The sequence below is a fragment of the Branchiostoma lanceolatum genome, chromosome 18, assembly GCF_035083965.1.
Source record: "Branchiostoma lanceolatum isolate klBraLanc5 chromosome 18, klBraLanc5.hap2, whole genome shotgun sequence".
NCBI classification, from domain to species: domain Eukaryota; kingdom Metazoa; phylum Chordata; class Leptocardii; order Amphioxiformes; family Branchiostomatidae; genus Branchiostoma; species Branchiostoma lanceolatum.
The window spans coordinates 1,394,706-1,416,523 of record NC_089739.1 but is presented as its reverse complement, the minus strand read 5'-3'; the positions used below and the strand labels follow the sequence as shown (position 1 = coordinate 1,416,523).

The 21,818-nt window shown below is 37.1% G+C and overlaps 1 protein-coding gene across 1 annotated transcript; it reads left to right on the top strand.

The window, feature by feature from the left end:
- The first annotated feature begins 542 nt into the window (after positions 1-542).
- Positions 543-21,136, top strand: LOC136424556 (uncharacterized). The gene is made up of 11 exons (XM_066413170.1): positions 543-699; positions 3,398-3,508; positions 3,689-3,716; positions 4,359-4,462; positions 4,967-5,071; positions 14,287-14,352; positions 14,628-14,705; positions 14,907-14,981; positions 19,582-19,743; positions 20,205-20,251; positions 20,674-21,136. Exons 1-11 carry the CDS (start codon positions 543-545, stop codon positions 20,908-20,910), a joined length of 1,170 nt encoding a protein of 389 aa, XP_066269267.1. The 3' UTR covers positions 20,911-21,136.
- The last annotated feature ends 682 nt before the right edge of the window (positions 21,137-21,818 follow it).

Below are 21,818 nucleotides of genomic sequence, written 5' to 3'. Positions count from 1 at the left end.
GTTTTCTTACTATCTGTTGTTTCTTATCCCCTAAGTGTTCATCACTCTTGCTAATTGTCATTTTATGGCCTACGTTTAGCTACACAGGCAAGGAAGGGTGGTAAGTGACTGTCCCCATATTTTCTATGTGACTGTATTTTTTTCTGTGAATGTTTTTGTGGTAGTCAGGTCCAGTTCAATTTATCTTGCTATAAGTTTAAATGACAATTGACAAAAATACTACTGAATCAGATATAGAAAATGCATGTGGAACTTACTTGCATAATTGATAACAAAAATTATTCAATATAATTATAGACTTGTGCATGGCCCTTGCCTTTTACACATACAATATAATGTAAGTCAAATAAGCCCAAGAACAACATGTAGAATGTATTTGATTGGTTTGACTGAATATGGCCTCCCTAAAATTTAACAGAAGTTTAATCAGATTTGGGGTGACTTACATCATTTAAGGGAAACACGAAACTTAAAGGAAATGCCTTTAGTTGCAGCGTTTTATAAGTAAACATGTATTTCTAGGTGCTGGATCCGTAAACCAAATGGGGATAGGCCGGATAATTCCTGCTGTGATCGCAGCAGTCGTTACGGTACTCGTAGTTGTGGCTCTTCTTCTCACCATCAAGTATTGTGAGAAAAGGAAGAAGAAAAACCAGGTGGGAGCCCATGCTAACGGAGGCGTGAGGAGGGCTGCAGAAAGCCCTGGGACTGACAGCCCAGCACATCTTATTAATGGGGAAGTGGGAGGGGGGATTGAGGAAGACTTGCCTAGAAACAACGATGACTTTGAAACAGGATTTTGAAGAAGTTCCCTTTTTTACTTTTAGTTTTTGCATCCTACATGCATGCCCATAGTCAATTTTCTTTCCTTTTGACAATGAATCTAAAACATGCATGCTTTTGCCATGCTATCTTGTGGGAAAGTTAGTATTTGTTATAGTTCTGTTTTGTGGTGTTTCTTTGGTGATCCTTTGTGGGATGTCATGAATATGGCTTTATGAATGTGACACTACTTCCCCATGCCTTGTTTGCCTGGTAAAACTCAACACACAAAAAATGCCATGCTTCGTTGCCTGTCAATTTGTCCCTTGTTACATGGTCTGCTGCATGAGCGTCTAAAGTTCAGCCCCAAATTGACCCTTGGTGTTTGTGTCAATTCTAACTGTATCGGCAGGTGTTTTTGTGTGCACGGATTGTTTGCAAGCCTGCGTCTCTGTTTACATTCCCCCCTGAATGGGGGCGTATTTTTGGCCGAGTTTTACTTCCTTGTCGTACTTGGACCCTGCGTTGTCTTGTTTTCTGCTTGCATTCAGCTTTTTGGTGTTTGAGAAAATCCACCTTACATATTTATGGCTGCTAGAAGTTTTATTTGGAATAAAAACTATGTGTAGAGATCTTATTTTTGCATACTTTGCACAAACTTTCACAGGAGGTGGCCTGAGCACTACTGCACAGAATGCTATCATTGGGACCTCGGTGTGCATTTTCTCTCTGGTCACTCTTGCCTTTGTTATCTGGTATTGTAAAATAAGGGTTAAGGGAAGAACTCAAGTTGGAAATGTTGTCGATAAGAAAGGGGATGAAGGAAATGGAAAGGTGTATGGAGATGAGGTTAGAATGGAAGACAGAACCACCTGTGACAATGACAGTGATCATGTATATGAAACACCAAGGGATGAAAATAAGGATGATGATGAGGATATATATGAGAATTGGCAAGAGCTATGAGCACATTTAGCTATAGGTTTAGATGTTTGTGGCAATGCATGTCCTAACATAGATCTGAGGAAATACATTTTGGCTATCATGGCACCTCTAGGCATTGGAATATTATAATTTCTTTTTAAAAATCTAACCAGAATTTGAATTTAATCAGGGAAAGGCAGCCTATGTAACACTTTTACCAAATACTGTATATGTTGCAATGTACTGTCAAAGTATAACTTAATCATATATAACGTTTTTGAAAAGGAATGTAAAAAAAAGCCTATTTGATAGATTCAATGCAAAGCAATCATTGATAACAGAAAGATTTTGAATGGTGCAAGCTATTAAGGAAATTGACCGACATTAATAATCCTGATTCTGAATCATCAATGGAATAATTTAAAAAAATGTATAATATGAAAATAATCTTTTGATACCAATAATTTAAAACCTTTTAGATAATGTTTAAAGCCATACTGCTAAGATGTGCATTAAGTGCAATAGTTAAGTGCTAATCAGCATATACATGACTACATGAGTGCAATATTATTAGTCAATTAGATTAATCTATTTAATTCTTTCAAACTAATCATGTGTGGTAGAGTGCTAGTTTTGCTGATAGGTGCAACATTGTACAAATCTAAGCTAATTCATTGATTTTATTCTGTAACAATATAGAATAATAATATATAATTCAATTAGTTAAGCCATCTAGGACTTAAATTTGAAATATATCTAATGAAAAAAAGAACTTTTGATCTAAATGACAGTTGATAATGATACTTAGATATAATTTAAGTTTATGACTTATTTGAGACTTGAAGTTAACTTATCAATATATCATCTATTGTTGCATGTATTGATTTATTAACTAAGCCATTAACCGCATGTTTTAACAGGACAAAATGTCTTAAGTCAATAAATTTAAGCATTGCTTATAATCTTTGTCGTTTTTTGTTATAATTTTTACCTTGATACTTTTATGATTTGTATTTTATGATAATGATTTTGCAACTTTAGACAAACTATGTAGATGTATCACAGAGCAAATTTACCACATGTTTTTTAACATCACCAGGTAGGATATTGTTCTGTATTATTTGCCTGCTGCAAAATAATTTACTTTTGATGAAAAGGACTTCTTAAAGTTCTGTGAAAGCACGTCAAATTAAATGTTTTACTTTGCTGCATGTCGTACAGCTTTCGTTAATTTTTGCACGTGCATTCCCGTTTTTTGTCCTAAGCCTACTTCCTTGAGTTGAATGACTGTACGTTCTTTCCTACACTCTTTTGTCTGTCTTTATATCTGTTATCTTTACTGTTTTCTGTCTCTGAGTCAGTTGATGTAATGATCTCCAGTTTAGGATTGATCTGTATTATGCTGAGTCTGTCAAATCTATTTCTTTAAACATACATGTACTAAAATGGAAGTGGATGATGATAAGTGGAGCTTTTTACTGTTAGTTCTTCAAACAAGAAATTGTGTGCCAATGATGTAGTCCAAACCTATCTAATTATGGTGTTGATAATGTGTATTCCTATATTGCATTAAACACTCAGCGATCTTTAAAAATCTAATGTTCTATCTTGCCATTTGTTTGACCGAATCTTTCACCTACTTTATTTATCATTGTGGCCGTAATATTTAGATTGATGTGAAAGAGTTTTCATCCTTGTTTCCTTATAATAGATAAAGACAACACCACAGTCATCATCATAGCAGCAGTTGTATGTGGGGTGGTGCTTGTAGCTATCATCGGTGTTGGAGTGTTCGTTTTTAGGAGAAGGAAGTCAGCTAATGGTAAGACAATTTTTCCTCAGATTTCTTTCTGTATTGTAACATTCAAATTTTATTTCAAATTTCAAAGTTCATTTTATTGACACAAGCAGTCCTGCATAATCCCATATTTTTGCACATACCACAAGTTTGTTTCCTTTTTCGTTGCCATAAGATTATTTTTTTACTTGTTTTTTTTTTCAGCCAAGAAAGATGTAGAACTGAAAGAGAGGTTGGTTTGAATTTTTTTTCTAATTTATTTTCAATTGTCAATGTTTCGAATTCTGTCAAATAAAAGCCTGTGTTCTAAATAAATATTATATCATTTATATCTTGATAAATCCATGTCTAGATCTAGACTAGATAAAATCATCTACTGGCTTATTTCATAAACTAGCTAACATGTTGCCTGTCCAGAGATTTTGTAGGTAGATTTCTCTATTTCTTGTCGTCGCTACCAGTAGAATCACTTCTTTGTGTAACAATTTTTCTTAATCACTTTGATTAGAACCTTTGCATGGATTCCACATAATTTTCAATATCTCTCATATCTTGGTACGTGCATGCATGCCCAGAATAGATCTATTATAACTTCCCTCTGGTCCGTTTCATAAACCTGAAGCACCATTAAAAACCTGGAGACTTTACAGTAAAACTTCTGTCTTTCTCGCTGCCCTACCTTTAGAATTGCTCCTGCTGGTAGGTCACCGACATTGAATGGCATAACTAACCACGGTTTGGACCAAAGCACGGAAAACATCCCCGACCCTGACAATGCTTACGCAGAAGTTCCCTCGAACGGGGAACTTCAAGGTAAATACAACCGTTCCTTGTTTTAATGGTTGTTTTCTTGGCGTTAATGTTTTTAACGTAGGAAGCCCAAACCCATGGGTATTGCTCGACCCTATCACCCGGTTCCCGATTCCCCCACCGCCCCTCCAGAAGATATTGAGGGTCCGTACGCCACCCCGAGTCACGGTAGGTCACCGCTGTCTACCTCCGTGTTGTGCTGTGTTCTCCAATACCCCACTCCACATCTATATGTAGTACCTGTTGATAAAACCACATGCATTCATGGCATGTTGTTGTTTGCAGTTACTGTAACAGTTGTTGTTTTAACTGACCATTGTCTGAATCTGCCTTGTTTTGTTACATGTACCACTGACACAACCGTACATTCTGTATTACTTGTATGAGACAACATTGGTTTAGACTCTATATTTTGTTTTTCTGTGTTTCTGTGTCGTTTTATATGTTGAAGACAGTTTAAACTACAGGTATGATTAATCAGACAGACAGAAATTGTGGCTAATATTCTACTCTCTAAAAATCATAGCCAGAAAAATGGACTAGTATTACCTTACGTTTGTCATTTAAAAATTCAAATTGCAATTCCCCAAAAAGTTACTTGGCCAAACTTCATTGATTAATCAATTTAATGGTTTGAAACATCTTAAACTTCTTGGTTTCTCCTATGCTTAGTTGGTGCGAATCCTTACGATGACGTCCACTTTGAGCGGGATGAGAAGTCTGGAGCTGTTGGACCTGTAGACCCCAGCGCAGAGTACGCTACTGTCAACAAGAACAGTGCGTAGTGTCATCAGTGCATTTGTTTGTTTGTTAGTTTGTTAGGTTGTTTGATGAAAGACATTAAGGATAACAGATTATTGTATATTTTTGCCAGAATTGGTAAATCAAGCTTCCTTTGAGTTGAAACTATCTGTTCTTTATTTTGATATTCGTATTTCCTTTAAAATCTGAAGGACGTTTAATTTTCATTCATTCTATAATTAAATATACAAATATGTAACATGGAGAAAGAAGAGAGAGAGAAAGAGGAATCTTGATATTACATAGATTTCTGAAACCCACTGTATTTGGAAGGTTGTAACCTCTTCTAAAGGATTGCAACTGAGAGGCAAGGCTGTGTTTGTGTGTATCTATGATACAAAGGCCACCAAACAGCTCAAATCAACCACACCCTAAATTACACAATTTTACAGCCCAGTACTAATGATCTCTGCCACATGTTTACATTACGTGTTCACAACACAAAAGACCTTACACACCCCATTGTTTGGTAACCATGAATAAAGCAATAGAAAGCTGAGTCATACCAATAACATAGAAAGTAAAAGACTTTCAGTTCTGCCTATGGATGAGTCATACCATAACATAGGAAATAAAAGCAGAGTTAGAGTTGTTTTGTTCAAAATTCACTTTTAGTGCAAGCCATACCGAACATATAGCATAGAACATGAAACCATTTGTTTTAAGGCATTTCAAAATCATACATGATACTATAATATAGTGGGTCATACCCTTAACATATAAAAAGTGAAAGCAGATTTTGACATGTTTGAAAACTTTTTTATTGCTCAGACTTAAAGGCCCATATTCACACAATATAAAGACATCTAAAAAGAACAAAAATATTTTACAGCTGAGATGATGCACGGATATTATGAATTATATCATGTCCATAACATAGGAACTTGGAGAAAGCAGAGTTTAAGATGTGCAACAATACAGAGGTGATACTATGGTGAGTCATTCCTGAAAGTAAAAGCAGATGTCAGGTGTGCCCAATAACACAGGTAAACACACCTGTTGCACAGAGGTGGCACACACAATGTATGTAGGAGGGCACTAACAGATACAATGACTCAGGGTCAATAATTGCACAGGCCCATTTGTAAAATGAGAAGATACAATCATGAAAATGAAAATTACCCTCTGAAAGGAGAAGTCACACAATAATTGCTACCGTAACAGTTTTGACATTTTCAGTAGAGAAGTTCAGATACTGTATGTTGAACAAGTAAAAGCACAAATGTATATTTAATGATAGGGAAGTACAATTTGTAGCTCTGAACTCTAAACTAAACTCTAAAACCTGGAACTTAGACAAGCCTTGAATTTAATATGGGCAGCTAAAAGCAAAAGGTGGATAATTTCATCAATTATTCATATGTCGAGACTTTTATCTTACTCCAAAATGCAGAGGCTCTGGAAAATATTTGATAATCTTGGTGGAGTGCCAGTCAGGAACGTATCACAAATGCCATGTACAATATTGTAGTGAAAGAAAACAGGGCTGCAAAGCCTGGTGTTTGGACTCATGCCAGGAACAGATGACATGCTCTCTAGGGGGTAAAGTCTCAAAGGGTAGGGGGAGGGGCAGTGTTATCTGTGGATAATGGGTGGGGTGATAGCTGTAAGAAAGGGATGGAGATTCTGCATTGTTGTTTTCACAGTCATTATGTTCTCTGTGAAACTCTTTAGGATTTGGTCATAACATTTTACCAGGCCTGTCAAAATTAGGTATTTTGCAATATCTGTCTCCTCTTTCCTTGCTCATGGAATAAAAGGCTATACAAGTTCACAACAGTCTGCTCTTGTGCTTGAAACTATGGTGGGGACCTAGTCTGTGTAACTCTTTCTGTCAATGACTCTATGGTGTTCCTCCCTGCTAATCTGACAAGTAGTAGAAAAGCTGCTAGAAGTGTGATTTAATCAGGCTAGCCAGAGACCTACATTACAGATTCCAGGCTCACTCTAGGGGGTAAAGTTGACAGTAGCTACAAACTGATAGGGGCTTGATAATTGGTGGGGAGGAGAAGTCCAGGCTCAATACAGGAGTGAAACTCTACAATAGTAAGGGGGAGGGGCAGGATAATGGGGTGTTAATTGGTGGGGAGGGGAAACTGGGAGCATGGATGAGTCTTTCATTGTGTTGTTTTCACATTCAGTTAGCTCTTACAATGTGTGAACTACTCAAAGATTTGGTAATAGTTTTACCTCTACCAATGCTAGAGCTTTGTAATTTCTGACTTAGTGATACTGATAGTTTAACCCTTGTCAATAAGTTTCTGTCTTTCTTATTTCATTGGAGATAAGAATGCCTTTGCTCTGCCAGGGACCCACCACACAGATGCCAGGCCCACAGCAGGAGGTAGACTTTACAGTGGTTAGAGGGATCACAGGGTAATGGGGTTTTAATTGGTGGGGAGGGAAGACTGGGAGATGGGATGATGGGTCTTCCAGTGTTGTTTTCACAATAGGGGGTAAGCTCTTCAGTGGTTAGGGGGAGGGGGAGGGGCAGTGTATTGGGGTGATAATTGTTGGGGAGGGGAAACTGGGAGTAGAGGGATTAGGCCTCTTGTTGTCTTGTTCTCACCTCTTTGTGAGAGTGTGAAGATGCTTTGAGATTGAAGAAAAGCTTCATCCCTTTAACAAGTTTGATCCTCTGTGTTGTAGTTTTAGTGACACAGTTTTTAAAGCTATACAATTCTTATTCAGCCACTAAAGATAAAAGACAATGAAACTGATACTTGTTGAGAAGCATGAAAACCACTTCTGTATTCTGTTACAGAATAGCAGGAGTGTTATTTTCACACTCTCCTGAATTTCTAATTAAAGAAAGAATATGAGTCATGTGAGGATGTTTACCCTTGCCATATCCTGTGTAGGATATTTAGAAATCTTATTCAGGGTCTGGAAAATTTCTGTCAGCATGTTGTGAGCCCCCATGTAGCTGCAGACTAATCGGTTAGTTCCACTAAATATGCATGAAATTGGCCCTGTGTTATTCTATCCCCCAGACCTATCTGACAATTATTCAGGATACAGGAAATATGGTCTCACAAGGGCCTGCACACTCTGAGGTTTTATCAAGATAACCTGCCTTGGTTTGAGTTATGGTGTACACAAAGTCTAATGTATCAAATCTTCTAATCTTAAAACAATATTCTCAAGAACATTATGGTTTCAAAGAGTCTGTTCATTTTATATAGGGTTGCTATTGCGCTGTATGAAGTCACATTTTATGTACAAAAGATGTTGTTTCAAAGAGCCATATATATGTTGACTCAAGTTTGAGTTGCTATTTGCTCTCAACTCATTTTTTAATCTGAGAAGGAACACATGGAAAATATACTCTCAAGATCCATGTACACTTTGACTTAAATGTTTGAGTTGCTATTTGCTCTCTTTGAAAATCATATTTAGTAGCCTTTAATTCTTTTGATCATATTTATTCTTCCGACTAATATCTTGATCTAATAAGGAAAATATAGTGTACACAAAATATGGTTTTATACATTTGACTTAAAAGTTTGAGTTGCTATTTGCTTGAACTATGCAGTGATATTTAGCAACTCATTATATTACTTCCTAACAACCCTTTAGAGCTCAAAGCCACAAGGAAGAAAATTCCTCTTTATCTGTGAACCGTGAAAACTGTCGGCGTTGCTTTGAAGTTGACTTTTGTAGACTTAGCAACGGCCAGGGGCAAATATTATTCACTTAGGAGTCGGTTATATATTGAACCTTGTAGTGTTTGTCTTCTGTATTGAGCTAATATAATTTGTCGTGAGTTGTGCGGTCTATGAGACCTTGATCATGCTTTGCATAATCCAAAATTTGGAAATTCAATACCAAAAGTTGAAATTCACCACCCTCGCCACAGTCTACATGATATGAAAAAGTCAAAACATTCCAATATTGGGAGCTAAAAAAAACTGAAAAAAACTTGAGATCTTTCTTCTGCTACTACAGATTATTACAGTACTGCATATTTATGTTTGTTGCTGCAAAGGGCAGCATTTAAACACACAGTACTGCAGTAAATGCCCACCGGGATTCAACAGTGGACACCATAACAAACTACAACTGTAAACGCAGAAATGTTTGGGGAGATTCAATTTTGCGGTAGTGAGAAAATGGAGTGTTCGCGGTGGTTTTGAGTTCGTGTTTGAAACAATAGTAGTGTAACAGTCACACAATGGAAAGGCTTTTTGTGGTGGTTTTACGTTCGTGGTAAAGAGTTCACCATGAAAACAGCGGACATAAAACCACCACAAACATTTTCCCCATCAAGGTTTGTTTATTAGGTCCAAATGGAACAAAAACAGCAAAATGTTACAAAGGTAGAGACAGACATCATCATCGAGTATTCTGACACAAGTACATAAAAGAAGAAAGTCATAAATCCATTAACTCTTGCATTTGTAGGGGCTATGAAGTCCTTACTTTAATGGGTTATTTATTACTAGGTGGAGGGCTATGTAGTCCACCAAAGGTTGGCAGTTACCTGTAGTCTTGTGCAAACACACTCACCTGACTGCCATTTCTAAGAAATAGGTATAGTGGCCTTAAACTTTATATGACCCCAAAGATCTATGAGAGTTGAATCCTGAAAAATTCCACAAGAAACATTTTTTGTGTGTGTCTTTTCTTTATCCGAATTAACCTGAACACTCATTTTGTATCATTTTGTAAATCAGGCTTTAAACAATGACAGATAATTTATCATAGGTACCTGTAGGCACCAATTGGCTTATGGCTGTGCAAAGCTTATTAGCTGATACATGAATCATGTCCACCAGTCTGAGAATCTTTGTGCATGATGTTATCTTGAGTTCTTTCCTTCTTTGAACTCTGATTTGAGTCTAGTTGTCGTGCAAAGGCCTGTGTGATCGATTGGTACTTTGTCATTGTGACAAAGCCATGTCTTACCTCCGGCTGATTCTGGGAACTAAAACAAGAAAGCTAACCCCATGACTCACAGTTTCCCAGAAAATCGGCTCAACAGAGACATAAATTTAGGGAACATTGAATCACCCAGGAAGCCATGACAGCATGAGCTTGTGTCTGGGGTGTGTTTTTGTCTGTCTTTTAACATAAATCCCCAAATACATTACTGTCAGTTAGATGCAACCTTACCAGGATAATCTGCTCAATGGATACATACATTCAGGGAATATTGAATCATACATTTATTTATTTATTTATTGTTTATTTCGGGCTCGACGGCCCATATTGACAGACAGACACATACACATCAACAATACATCTAAAATAGGTATTTACAGGAAGACAGTAATGGATTTAGACAGTGTAATGGGCTGAGAGCATGAGATAGTGTCTGGGATGTGTTTTTAACTGTTTTTAAATCTCCATATGTAATTCTGTCAGTTAGATGCAACCTTACCAGGACAATCTGCTCAATGGATACATAAATACAGGGAATATTGAATCATACAGGAAGACAGTAATAGCTTTAGACAGTGTAATGGGCTGGGAGCGTGAGATAGTGTCTGTTTTAACTGTTTTTAATCCCCATATGTATCTCTGTCAGTTAGACGCAACCTTACCAGGATACTGTTCAAGGGATAACGTTACATAAATGTAGGGAATATCAAATCATACAGGAGGATACTAATAGGTTTAGACATTGCAATGGGCTGAGAGCATGAGATAGTGTCTGTCATGTGTTTTTAACTGTTTTTAATCCCCATATGTACATGTATTTCTGTCAGTTAGGTGCATACTGTTCAACAGATACATAAATTCAGCCTAGGGAATATTGAATCATACAAGACACCTGTACTAATAGTTTTAGACAACGTAATGGGCTGAGAGCTGAGGTAGTGTCTGGGATGTGTTTTTGTCTGTCTGAACATAAATCCTCAAATGCATTACTGTCTTGTTAGATGCAATCATGAAGATGTCTCATTGTCAAGATTGTCTGGCTCTGATTAAATTGTTGTAATCTAGGAAGAGAGATACAAGTTGTGACTTACAAACTGAATGTAATTATAAGCTATAGGGGTAGGAGCAGGGTATGTGCCAGGAAGAAAAACTTTTAACATGGTGTTTTTGTTCACTAATGTTACAAAAGGTACAGGGCTTTGCTAGAGGGTGTATTATTTGGGCTAGAAGGATGGCATTCCATCTTGCATTTGTAAATTTCCAGAATTTAGGGCCTGTGAACTTGTCATATATTGCAGAGTTGTAACAAACTTTGAAAGGAAAATAGATTTTCAGTCTCACCTACTTCCAGCTTATATAATAGTATGTCATCATTTCCTCCTCCTGCCAATGACTTAGTATTCTGCAAATAGCTGGCAGGAATTGAAACTTATGTGTAAAGGAAGGGTACAGGGCGGCTCAGAGTACTTTGTATCCTTCCTTCATGATGTAATTGTTTGGCTTGTACAACTACATGTAGTACTTGTTGAGAGCAAGTTGTCACATTTCCTCAAAGGGACATTTTTGTACTACATGTACTAGGTGTGTGATTGTTTGGGATTTTCCACTTGGTAAAACGGAATTTGCTGCAGGCTACTACATAGTTCATAGGTAACAGACTCAGACAGAGACAATACATGTGACACTGAGGGGTGTTTCTCCTAAAACTGTGCAACATAACAGGTAAAATATAACCTTTCAGAAAGAGCCAGACAAAAAGTCAAGCAAGTGGTCTTTTTTATTTAAAAAATGTGACAATCTTCATAATGTTTTATACCCATAATAAATGTTTGTATGCCTGGGACTTTGACTTAGACTTGGTAACTCACAATCCTTCAGGCCTCCACATTGTTCTGAGTTAGTGACCTAAAACTGGAAGGTCATCTGAGTCTTGGTTTACCCAAAACTCTCCCACGTTACAGGTGGCCATATGCTGCACACCTGTCAGAAATAAGAAGGAAAATACAACAGGTGGTCCTCTTTGGAAGTCTTAGATATGTTTACAAGACATGATTAAAGGACAACAACATGAAATACCAAATGAAAAACGTTTGGCATTTCCAACTTATGAGATACATATATAGCTCCTGGCTATATTCTATTGTACTGACAGAGGTAGTGACCTCAAAATATAAGGTCACCAGTCTTAACACACTGAAGTGGTTTGTCTCAATAAATGTGTGACTCTCAAATACAGAAGGTGGTCAACAAAGTGCTACACACCTGTCGTAAATAACCACAAGAAGTGCTCCTTGAAAGACGAGTTCAAACACTTGAGGAGGGATAAGCTGTAAATAAAACTTGTTGCTGGTATAAACTGTCATTGTTGAAAGTTGATGATATTTTGGTGCAGCCTTCAAAATACTGTTTGCGTCAGTCTAGAATACTAAATTGTCAATATACAACAATCTGATACAGTTTATTCCCGGCACAATCCGTTTTGTATCCAATTTTATAATGCATTCCTTTAAACCCCTATACTGCCGTTAACTGTTATCTAAGTTTACTCCTTCCACCTCAAAACACTTGCTGTATTTGCCCAAAGTGCTTCACTTACAACAGATGGTAAACAGTATGCTGTACACCTGGGATAAACAATCACAAGGAAGTAAACAAATGGAAACAGTTTTATATCTGGGAAAGGAGGCACGAATTTCCAGATGTGCAAAAGTGGAAAGGGAATTTTGGAAATATCATAATTGATTATAGAAAGCCAACATTGAACATTATCAATGTTAAACTTACATATAAAGTTTCTTTGTGTTAGCAGACATAAACACAAACAATCCCTTCAAAATGCTTTCATTTTTTGTACCAGTCTGGCAATTAAAACACAATCCAATCTTCACAATACAATGTGTAGATCTAAAATGCTAGATTGTACCTTGCAACAATCTAGTTTGTTTATTTTGATGCAAGCCATTCTGCAAAACAAGTTGCGTATTGGCTCAAACTACCACATTGTCGTTGACATGTTCAAAGTTCTCTGACAAAGCGTGGGGTTGTTTAGCGGTCATACGGCCTCGTTTTCGCTCCCCGCCAGGCATCCCGATCCACGGTCTCCCTTTTCTGGCTCGAAGCCAAAAGTTGCCACGCCTATGGGTTTCTGCTGCCCATAATAGCCAGACAATGTTTACTGTTACAGCAGGATTGCGTGTACTCAAGACCCTGTGACGGTTCAACTGTACATAAAACACTGATCGCTATCACACAGGGAAGTGTCGGTACTGGGAAAACCGGAGGCTGTTTCCTCATGAACTAATAACTTATGATATATATTTTGGTAGAGACATACACTCAGAAAAGTTGCTGGCAGTTAATTTAATCCTAAATTTTACCTCTAAAAGGAAGAAAGAATGTTTTGGGGGGTGATTAGAAACATTTGATCAAGGCCTGTTATGCAAAATTTAAGAGTTAAATTATGTGTGATGAAATTTGTTGAGGGTTGTATAGTACATGCTGTAGTGGCTGACAAGTATTTAATGGGGTTGTTCCTCTTAATAAATTGTATTTTAGGGAACTCTATATTATCATTTTACAGTATGTGTCACATAAAATGAGTCAATAAATATGTGTATTCAGTTTACATCAGAAGTACACGTATGTTGATACTTGATTGTCTACCTCTTTTAAATGTATGGGGGAAAAATCAAAGAATACAACTTTTATGTTCAGACTTTAAAGTGAATAATTATTGCTTTTCAAAGGATAACATCTTTGATATTTCTTGTAATGCAACAATTGTCTACAAGATAAACATGCTAACACAATGGGTCTGCAAAACCCTTTGTGATACTTTTCTATGTTCTCTTTGTATTCAAATATTTTTTTTTCCATATAAAAAGTTGGAATTCTGATAATAACATTTTTGATGTCTCATGTTCAAAACAGCTTTTGAAAACACAATACCGTGTCAGACACTTCAATGTTTATATTACTGGGTCCACCTGTTATGGCAGCAACATTTGGGTATTCATTTTTGAAAAGGGATGCATTGAAATAGTTTTGAAAATATGGGCAGTCCATGAAATATTAAAGATGTTTTGCGGAAAATGTCCAATGTACCTGCGAGCTATACTGTCTGGCAGTTTGATTGATAACAACACGTACCGTAGAACTTTTGAATGCAGAAGTTTAAACTCATAAGTCAATATCATGTTGTGTTATTGTTTAAGAAATGTGCAAAAAAAAAAAAAAATTTCAACAGTACTATCATGTGAAATATAGGATATTGACATATCTATAATCATTTTTCCTCTCCCCAACAGAAGACAATGGTGCACCAAACCCGAGCACAGTCTACGCTCAGGTCAACAAGGACAAAAAGAAGAAAGGTACTTACAGACATTACTGGGACAATGTTTCATTTTTCTTGTGTCAAAACTGACCAGCTTGACTTGGAATGAGAATAGTATTAAATTGTAATGTCACTGAATGTCTTGTACAATATGATATGTGCATCAAGACTTTGTCTGAAAGAAATCATCCTTATCTACGGTAGATGGAATTAAGTATCAAAATAACATGCAATGATTTGGTAAAAAAAAACTGGTTTTTACAAGACCATATTATGATATTTGTCTCCTTCTGTCTTCTATGTTTCTGATAGATAAGGACAAGCCCACGTTAGCGGTTGACCCGAGCTCACAGTATGCCACTGTCGACATGTCCAAGAAGAAAAAGAAAGGTAAGAAAAAACTTATTTTTGAAGTTCACATAACTGCATAATCATCAGTGAGGCTAGAAATGGATGAGACGTTTTAGATCTGGGAGGTTGCAGATGGCGATAATCATGACAGAATTAAGTAAAATATAGGCAAACAATTTATTAATGATGGAGATTTTAACTGTGCATCATAATGATATTGACTTGTTCCTCTATCCTAAGACATGCCCCCACCCCCTGAAGACCCCGCTGCTCAATACTCAGAGGTCAAGAAGGGCAAGAAGAAAGACAAGAAAGGTAAGACATCTTAATGATATACAGCCTTGTCTTAGTTTATTATACAGCATGTAAGTCTTAGGTGAACACACAAACTTAAAGTGTCAACATTTCTTTAATTTACGAATATCAGATGTCTTGTCATTTCATAAGACAGTGCTAGTGTAATGTATGACAAAAATGTAATGCTGCTATATTTGGCTTTACATGCATGTACACAAAAACACCTGGGCCAGCCTTTTACCCTAAAAAAGGTAATGAATCTTGACAAGACATTGGCTATGAAAGTGAAAGCTTTTAATCTTCTATGACCTAACAGCAAAAATATTTTCTCTGATTCACACCATTAAGTATCCATGGGCATTTTTCTCTTTTATGTACTTGTAGTCAAGTCTACAGTGAACAAAAGGTGTGAAACTGAAAACTTTTAAAAAATTATAATAGTTCCGTTTGTTGAGTGAAACTTCATAACACCCACATACGCAAGCTTCAAAAGCTGTCATGGCGGCTTTTGTTTTGTTCCCGAATGCTGAGCTAGTTTCAGTGTCACTGCCTGTTCAGCTAAGGTCAAAGTTTAGAAAGTAGTTCGGGTTTTTTGTTGATAGTCTGGTTGTTAGGGCGGAACATGATACGCCCCCTTCCAAGGTTGTTTATGTTGTGGGTGTTGCTGAAAATTGATTAAACTGGCCCTGAAAAATTGATTGCATGATTTTAATGGGGCGCATTCTTTAGGAAATTACGCTGAAGCAAGGTTGGAAGGGTTACAACAAGTAGTTTTGATAATTTCTAAACATGACAATGAATTTATGGCCATCAAAAAAAATTCAAGTACATTTTATGGTACCAACTAACAAGATCAAACAGAAATGGCGTCTGTTTTATCCATATTGTACGCAAATAAGTCCTTCCCCAAACATATGCACAAACGCGTTGTCCCATATCGTATTATTAATTGCTTGGTTGGCGGTTAATATTTGTGACGCACGCGGTCGTCATGGCAACAGCACGCCACATACCACCTGCATGAGTCATGCTGACATTTCCTCAAAAGGTCAGGTTCAGGTCGGCAGGTAGCGCTGTACAGGTGAACCCAGGTGTGAAAAACAATGTCTGCTGTATAATGTACAAAGTGCAAATTTTCTGGTCGTTCTAGACTGTTTAAAGCCCATTTTTTTAAAGATTTAGGGCCATAAAATAAATCCAGTTACATTATGATAAATCGATAGAATCTTCTTGAAGAGAGAAATGTTGTTTTTTGTTAATTGAATAGATCTTAGACACAAATACTACAGGTGTCAATGACAAAGTGTGCTCTGTTGAATTGTACAAAGTGCAAACTTTTGGATAGTTTAGACAGCGTAAGGTCCATCTTTGGGCCCACAAAATATCAAAGATAGTCAATACTGATAAAATGGTTTGAATTTTATAGTCTTTTTACGAAGAGAGATGTTGTTTTCATTGCTTCAATTGATCTTAAACACAGACACTCTGAATGGCAATCTTTCAAGGTTTACCTGTTACTGAATTTTAAAGTTGACTGTGCATTATTTGTAAGAGTTCACAAAAATAACACTTTATCCAAACTATTCCTCTTTTCCTTGTATTACTAGCAAGAATCGATTAAATAGAACTGCATATCACACTCTTCCTTATTTTTACTTGAAGTTCATAGATGACATTGTATGATAGACTCTCTTCCTCTTTTCTTTGTATCGATACCAAGAATTGATTAAATATAACTGCATGATGCATTCTTCCTTTTCCTTGACTTCCATAGAAAGTAGAAGTACGTCGTCATGTTTCTAATTTGATTCAGAGAAAAAGAGGAACTCAAGTGTTAGTTTTCTGGTCACACTTCCTTAACATTTGCTCTCCCACAGAGATATTATGTACAAGAGTCTTTTGAAGTTACTTGTTCATAAAACAGCAATGTGTGAGATAAAACAAGTTTGCTTTGTAGTGGGAATGTAACGGGTGTTCAACCGGGCATAACTTACTTCCTCAATTATAATAAGGGGTTTCGCAAGGAAATCTTGTTCTACTTTTAAGTACCTAGTACATACTAGTACCAAGGATATTAAGTTGGTAACAGGAGACAAAATTTCCTCATTCCAATTTTTTATCCTTTTCTTCTCTGAGAAAGAGGGAATCTTGTTGTACACCCTTCAGAAGACTTGGTAACAGAAGACAAAATTTCCTCATTCCAAACTTAATCCTGTGTGGAAAGTATCACCTGGCTTCATAATGTACTTACAAATTTATTCATAAAGGCGAATAGCTCTAGTCTCGTACAGCATCAATTTTGGTACCCAAATAGATCTCTCAGATCACTACAGATATAGTCCAATTGTATAAAGCAGTTTTAGGCTAGAGTCTTGTCAATAGTGTGTTGACATTTTAAGATCACCAACTTTTCTGTCATGATATTATCAGGATACTGTATTACATTGTCTCTAAAGCATGCTGTCTTTCACAAACTTTCTTCTTGTACATGTAACTTAAAGTTGCATGAAGTTTAGTGTATTGAAGCATTGAGAAGAGTCAGAGCAGTGTGTTGTTTCTAAAGCATAGGTACCAGGTGTTTATAACATGTCAGCAAATGGTTTATGTATGAGAGGCATGAAGCTATGACAGGGATGCATACCCTGGGGCTGTGGGATATACAGGGTGACACGGCTGAAAGTTTGGAAGTCTCTAAATAATCTATGCCCCACAAAAGGCCTGACTGTGTCTGACAAGTCACATATGGTGTTAGAAATGGTCTATGATTTCATACTGTTGATGTGACGGTCACACTTCTGTTTTGGGTGTTAGCCAAGCAGAAAATGATCTGATTTGTAATTGTTTAGAAGGAAGAGGAACTATATTTAGTGTAATGTCATGGGGAAATTTGGTACTGTTATTTTTGATAGAAGACATGATTTACAGTTTAAAGCCTCTTTTGGCTGGAAACTGTTAAAAAGAACCACTTGCTGGATAAAAAAGACCTTTATTATCATTTGAGTGCAGCTATTCATAGATCACATAATTATTCATGTACATCATTCATAAGTTTTAAAAAAATGACCTCTTTCCAGTAAGTTTCATTGGATCAGTTAGACATATATAGCATAATGTTGGACTAGCTGGAAATACACTTATTTTAATCTACATTATCAGGTGCATCTCATAGATGCATGTACAACAGGTGCAGCTGCAGTTCCGATGTAGGGGGCTCTTCTGCACGGCCTACTTATGGCCCTGACCCCAAGCTGACCCCGATCTGTTTACATAGGCAGAGCAATAGGGTAAACAACTTACAAGTCATGCAGAAGCTTGGCAAACTGGTGTAAGTGATAGTGTACACTTAGACAGAGGGTACTTAAGATGTATTTCCATATAGTTTGACAGTTTGCGTTACAAGCATCATGATTTAGGGGCTCAAATGTGTACAGGTGTCTATCAGTATAAAGCTTGATTGAGGGTAATGCTGGAGGGGAGAGTTCTCAAGGCCACACAAACCTCCTGTATTGTTAGCAGTTACAGACAGCCTATCGGTGTAAAGCTTGAGGTGATATAGCTGGGGGGAAGTAGGTTTCAAGGTCATGCAAAGCAGTCCTTGTCATAGACAAACACCATAAGGAGATCTTAATTAATTATTTTGGTATAATGCTAGAACTCATGCTTGGAGAAAAGGACTAATATCATATGATCTGTGATTTTCTCAGAATGATTTAAGGCAGGTAGAATGTACAGGGGCCTTTCAGTGTGAAGCTTGAGGTGAGGTCGCTAGAGGGGTGGAGTTTTCAAGGCCATCATCCGCAAACACCATGTTCAGTGCAGTGTGACATAGTTATGCATGGACTGCATTGTTTTCACTACATGTGGTACGCTGCACTTCGTACAGTCCTTACTAGGAGGCAGTGCAACATGGTGCTTTTGATATTTACTTTGGGACCCATCAGTGTGAAGCTTGAGGGGAGAATGCTGAGGGGTACAGTTTTCAAGGCCATGCAAACAGAGTGCCCAGTGCAGTGTGACTGCGTTCTTTCATTAGCTATGGTGCATGGTGTGCTGCAGTTTGCACAGCCGACACTAGGAGGCAGTGCTGCACAGAGCTACATGTACCCTGCACCTACAGCAGTCTATCCTTGTTAGAATTAGGTAAGAAATAAAGTAGGTAGCTCTCACATACCATTTTGGGATTTCTTAACCTTAAGCATGCTAAGGTAACTGTTTGGCCCTAAATCTGTAATGGTTGTTGGGTAAGGCAGCATGGAGAAGTTAAAACTGGAAGTAAAACAGTAATCAAGTAATATATAGAGTTAATGCAATACACATAATGGTATTGTTTCATACACCAAGAGCCTACTCCCTATCAACAAAAAGGCCACCAGAGATGGCAAACTTCACCCCCTTACCCAAACTTCTTTGCAACCCTAACCATTTCCACAGACAAAATTTAAAACGGTACTGAATGTATGGCAGCACTGCATTGTGTATATTGGGAATTGCAGATTGACACAAAATACTTAAGTCACTTTGGGGTGTAAAAATATATCATTTTTATCTTCTTTTTTTTTCAATAGTGCTGCATATAAATAAAGCAACTAAAGCATTTTTTTTCTTGCCTCTTTTCCAGCATCACCTCCTCCAGAAGTCATCTACACAGAAGTGGCGAAGGACAAGAAAGATAAGAAAGATAAGAAGGATAAGAAGAAGCCGACTCCTGCCAAGAAACCTGCTGTCGCCAAGAAACCTGCGGCCAAGAACGAGGAGAGACTTTATGATGACGTTCCAGGAGGTACAATACTAGTATTCTTTATCATTTCTTAATACTTCCTGAACATTGATTCAGGCTTTTTATGCAGGAATGTAAGAGCTATGTTAAAGAATTTGATACAAGAAGAATCTAGAGTTAGTATCAGACATTTATATGTGAGAATACCATAATAATTCATGTTTTGAAAACGGTAGATTTTTTTGGAAATTAAACCTACATTTTTGACTCAGGAGTATGATTCTCTCAGTGCAACGCATGTCTATTTTCCTTAGACTTGCTTATAGCCTTTTTTTTCAAAATGGATCTTGAATAGGAACATTTGTGTATAGTTGGGCAACAAAATATGAAACTTGTGGCTGACATTTCAAGCAATGGTATACTTTAACTCATTACCTAGTCTGTTATGTGGTACATGTAGTCTTACTTCCTGGAGTGTATGTAGAAGTTACAGGTGTGCTTACCCCACCTGTTACCTGTTACAGGTGCTGCAGCTGCACCAGCTGATGAGAATCCATATGAGAACCCACAGGTGAGACACCTGACACCTTTCTCTTCTGTGTCATGGACATGTAGTGTAGTCTCAAAGTTCATCTGAGTAGCTGCAAATTTCAATATCCAAATGAAAACCTTTTTTTTTTTCTATGCACCAGAAACATATATGTCATTCTTTTGAAATGTGTATTGTATACATTTCCACCCCAGGACCTGTAAGATTTTATTTCAAAACCAGGAAACAAGCTTAAGATTTTGCATTTCTTATTATATTAAGCAGGTTTTTCTAATCATTAATGCATGCTATGTTTCATTTGTGTGCTTATTTCATGATGTGCTAATAAATACAATTATGTATTTTCTTATTTGATCCCTGGAAAAGTAGTCGTATGGCTAGAAGGTAATGAAATGAAAGAATAAAATTAATTTACAAGTTTTGATCGTTTGTTTTTCTGCTAGGACTCAATGCCAGATAGGGTGAAGAACCCACAGGGACTAATTTATGCCGAGCTCAGCGACTTCCAAGTCAAACCTCCCCCGAAGAAGCCGGCCAAGCCCGCTCCGCCCAAGCCTCGCTATGACGACGAACCCACGGAGTACGCCTCGATAAACTGGAACGCTTCGAGAAGACGCGCTCAGGAACAGTCGCAGAGTGGGAGCACAACTGACGACGAAACTCCGGTCACCATGATATAAATTACCTCTTCTCTGTGCTGACATACAGAATAAATTGACAATATACTATAGGTCCTATATATGTATTACTGGTACTTACAAAATAATTTGTAAACATACAGGATCAAATTCAAGTACGGTATAGTTTTGTAACTACTCAGTCCATAAGTGACCACCTGTCTACAGGACCATTTTTACCAAGAATCTCAAGTGGTCACTTACTTATATACAGACTGTGAGGTTTGTCGGTACAGATATACTTGAAATTTGAACATGCATACATGCACACTGATAATGAAACACCAGTCACCATGATATGTATTAACTTGTGTATGTGACATTTCGGCTTGTCAAATATCAAGCAGTTGCTTGTTTTGAAGTTAGAATAATACATTGGATCCATTCTGTGTCACAATGATAAAGTGTCTACAAATTGTCTTCAAATAACTATGTATGACAAGTTCACATGCAATGGCTGGTTCCAATTGCAGTGTGTCATACAGGTGACCCAGCCTTAGATTAGAGTGAAGTTGGACCCATACTTGTACTTGTGAAGCTTGTGTCTAAACTCAAACCTGTAACACAAGCTGATGCAGAACACATCTTACATATAGGCAACAAATTATTTTGCAAAGATATGGTTCAGAGCAAGTTCCAAATTTGTACAGCCCCTTGTATGGACGGAAATCAATACAGTTTACAAAGAAAGGAATGGTTCAAGTTTAAAGGAAGTATCAAAGATTCTTGCTGTAAGCATAAAACTTTGAAAGTACATTTTCACTGTATGTTTTCACTGTATGCACTGTACTTTGTATACAGCTTGTTTTTATCTCTTTTGAAGAAGGCAATGTGAGACAGTTGCAAAGAGCACAGAGTGTTCATAAAGTTTCCTACTTCAGTATTCCGTACGAGAAAAGTGTGCTTTAACA

Bases quoted from the DNA above. Each gene is read 5' to 3' on its own strand.
- LOC136424556 (XM_066413170.1), top strand. From the start codon at position 543: ATGGGGATAGGCCGGATAATTCCTGCTGTGATCGCAGCAGTCGTTACG. The intron at 700-3,397 runs GCCCTGGGACTG...TCCTTATAATAG, and splicing joins CGTGAGGAGGGCTGCAGAAA to ATAAAGACAACACCACAGTC. The intron at 14,353-14,627 runs GTACTTACAGAC...TGTTTCTGATAG, and splicing joins CAAGGACAAAAAGAAGAAAG to ATAAGGACAAGCCCACGTTA.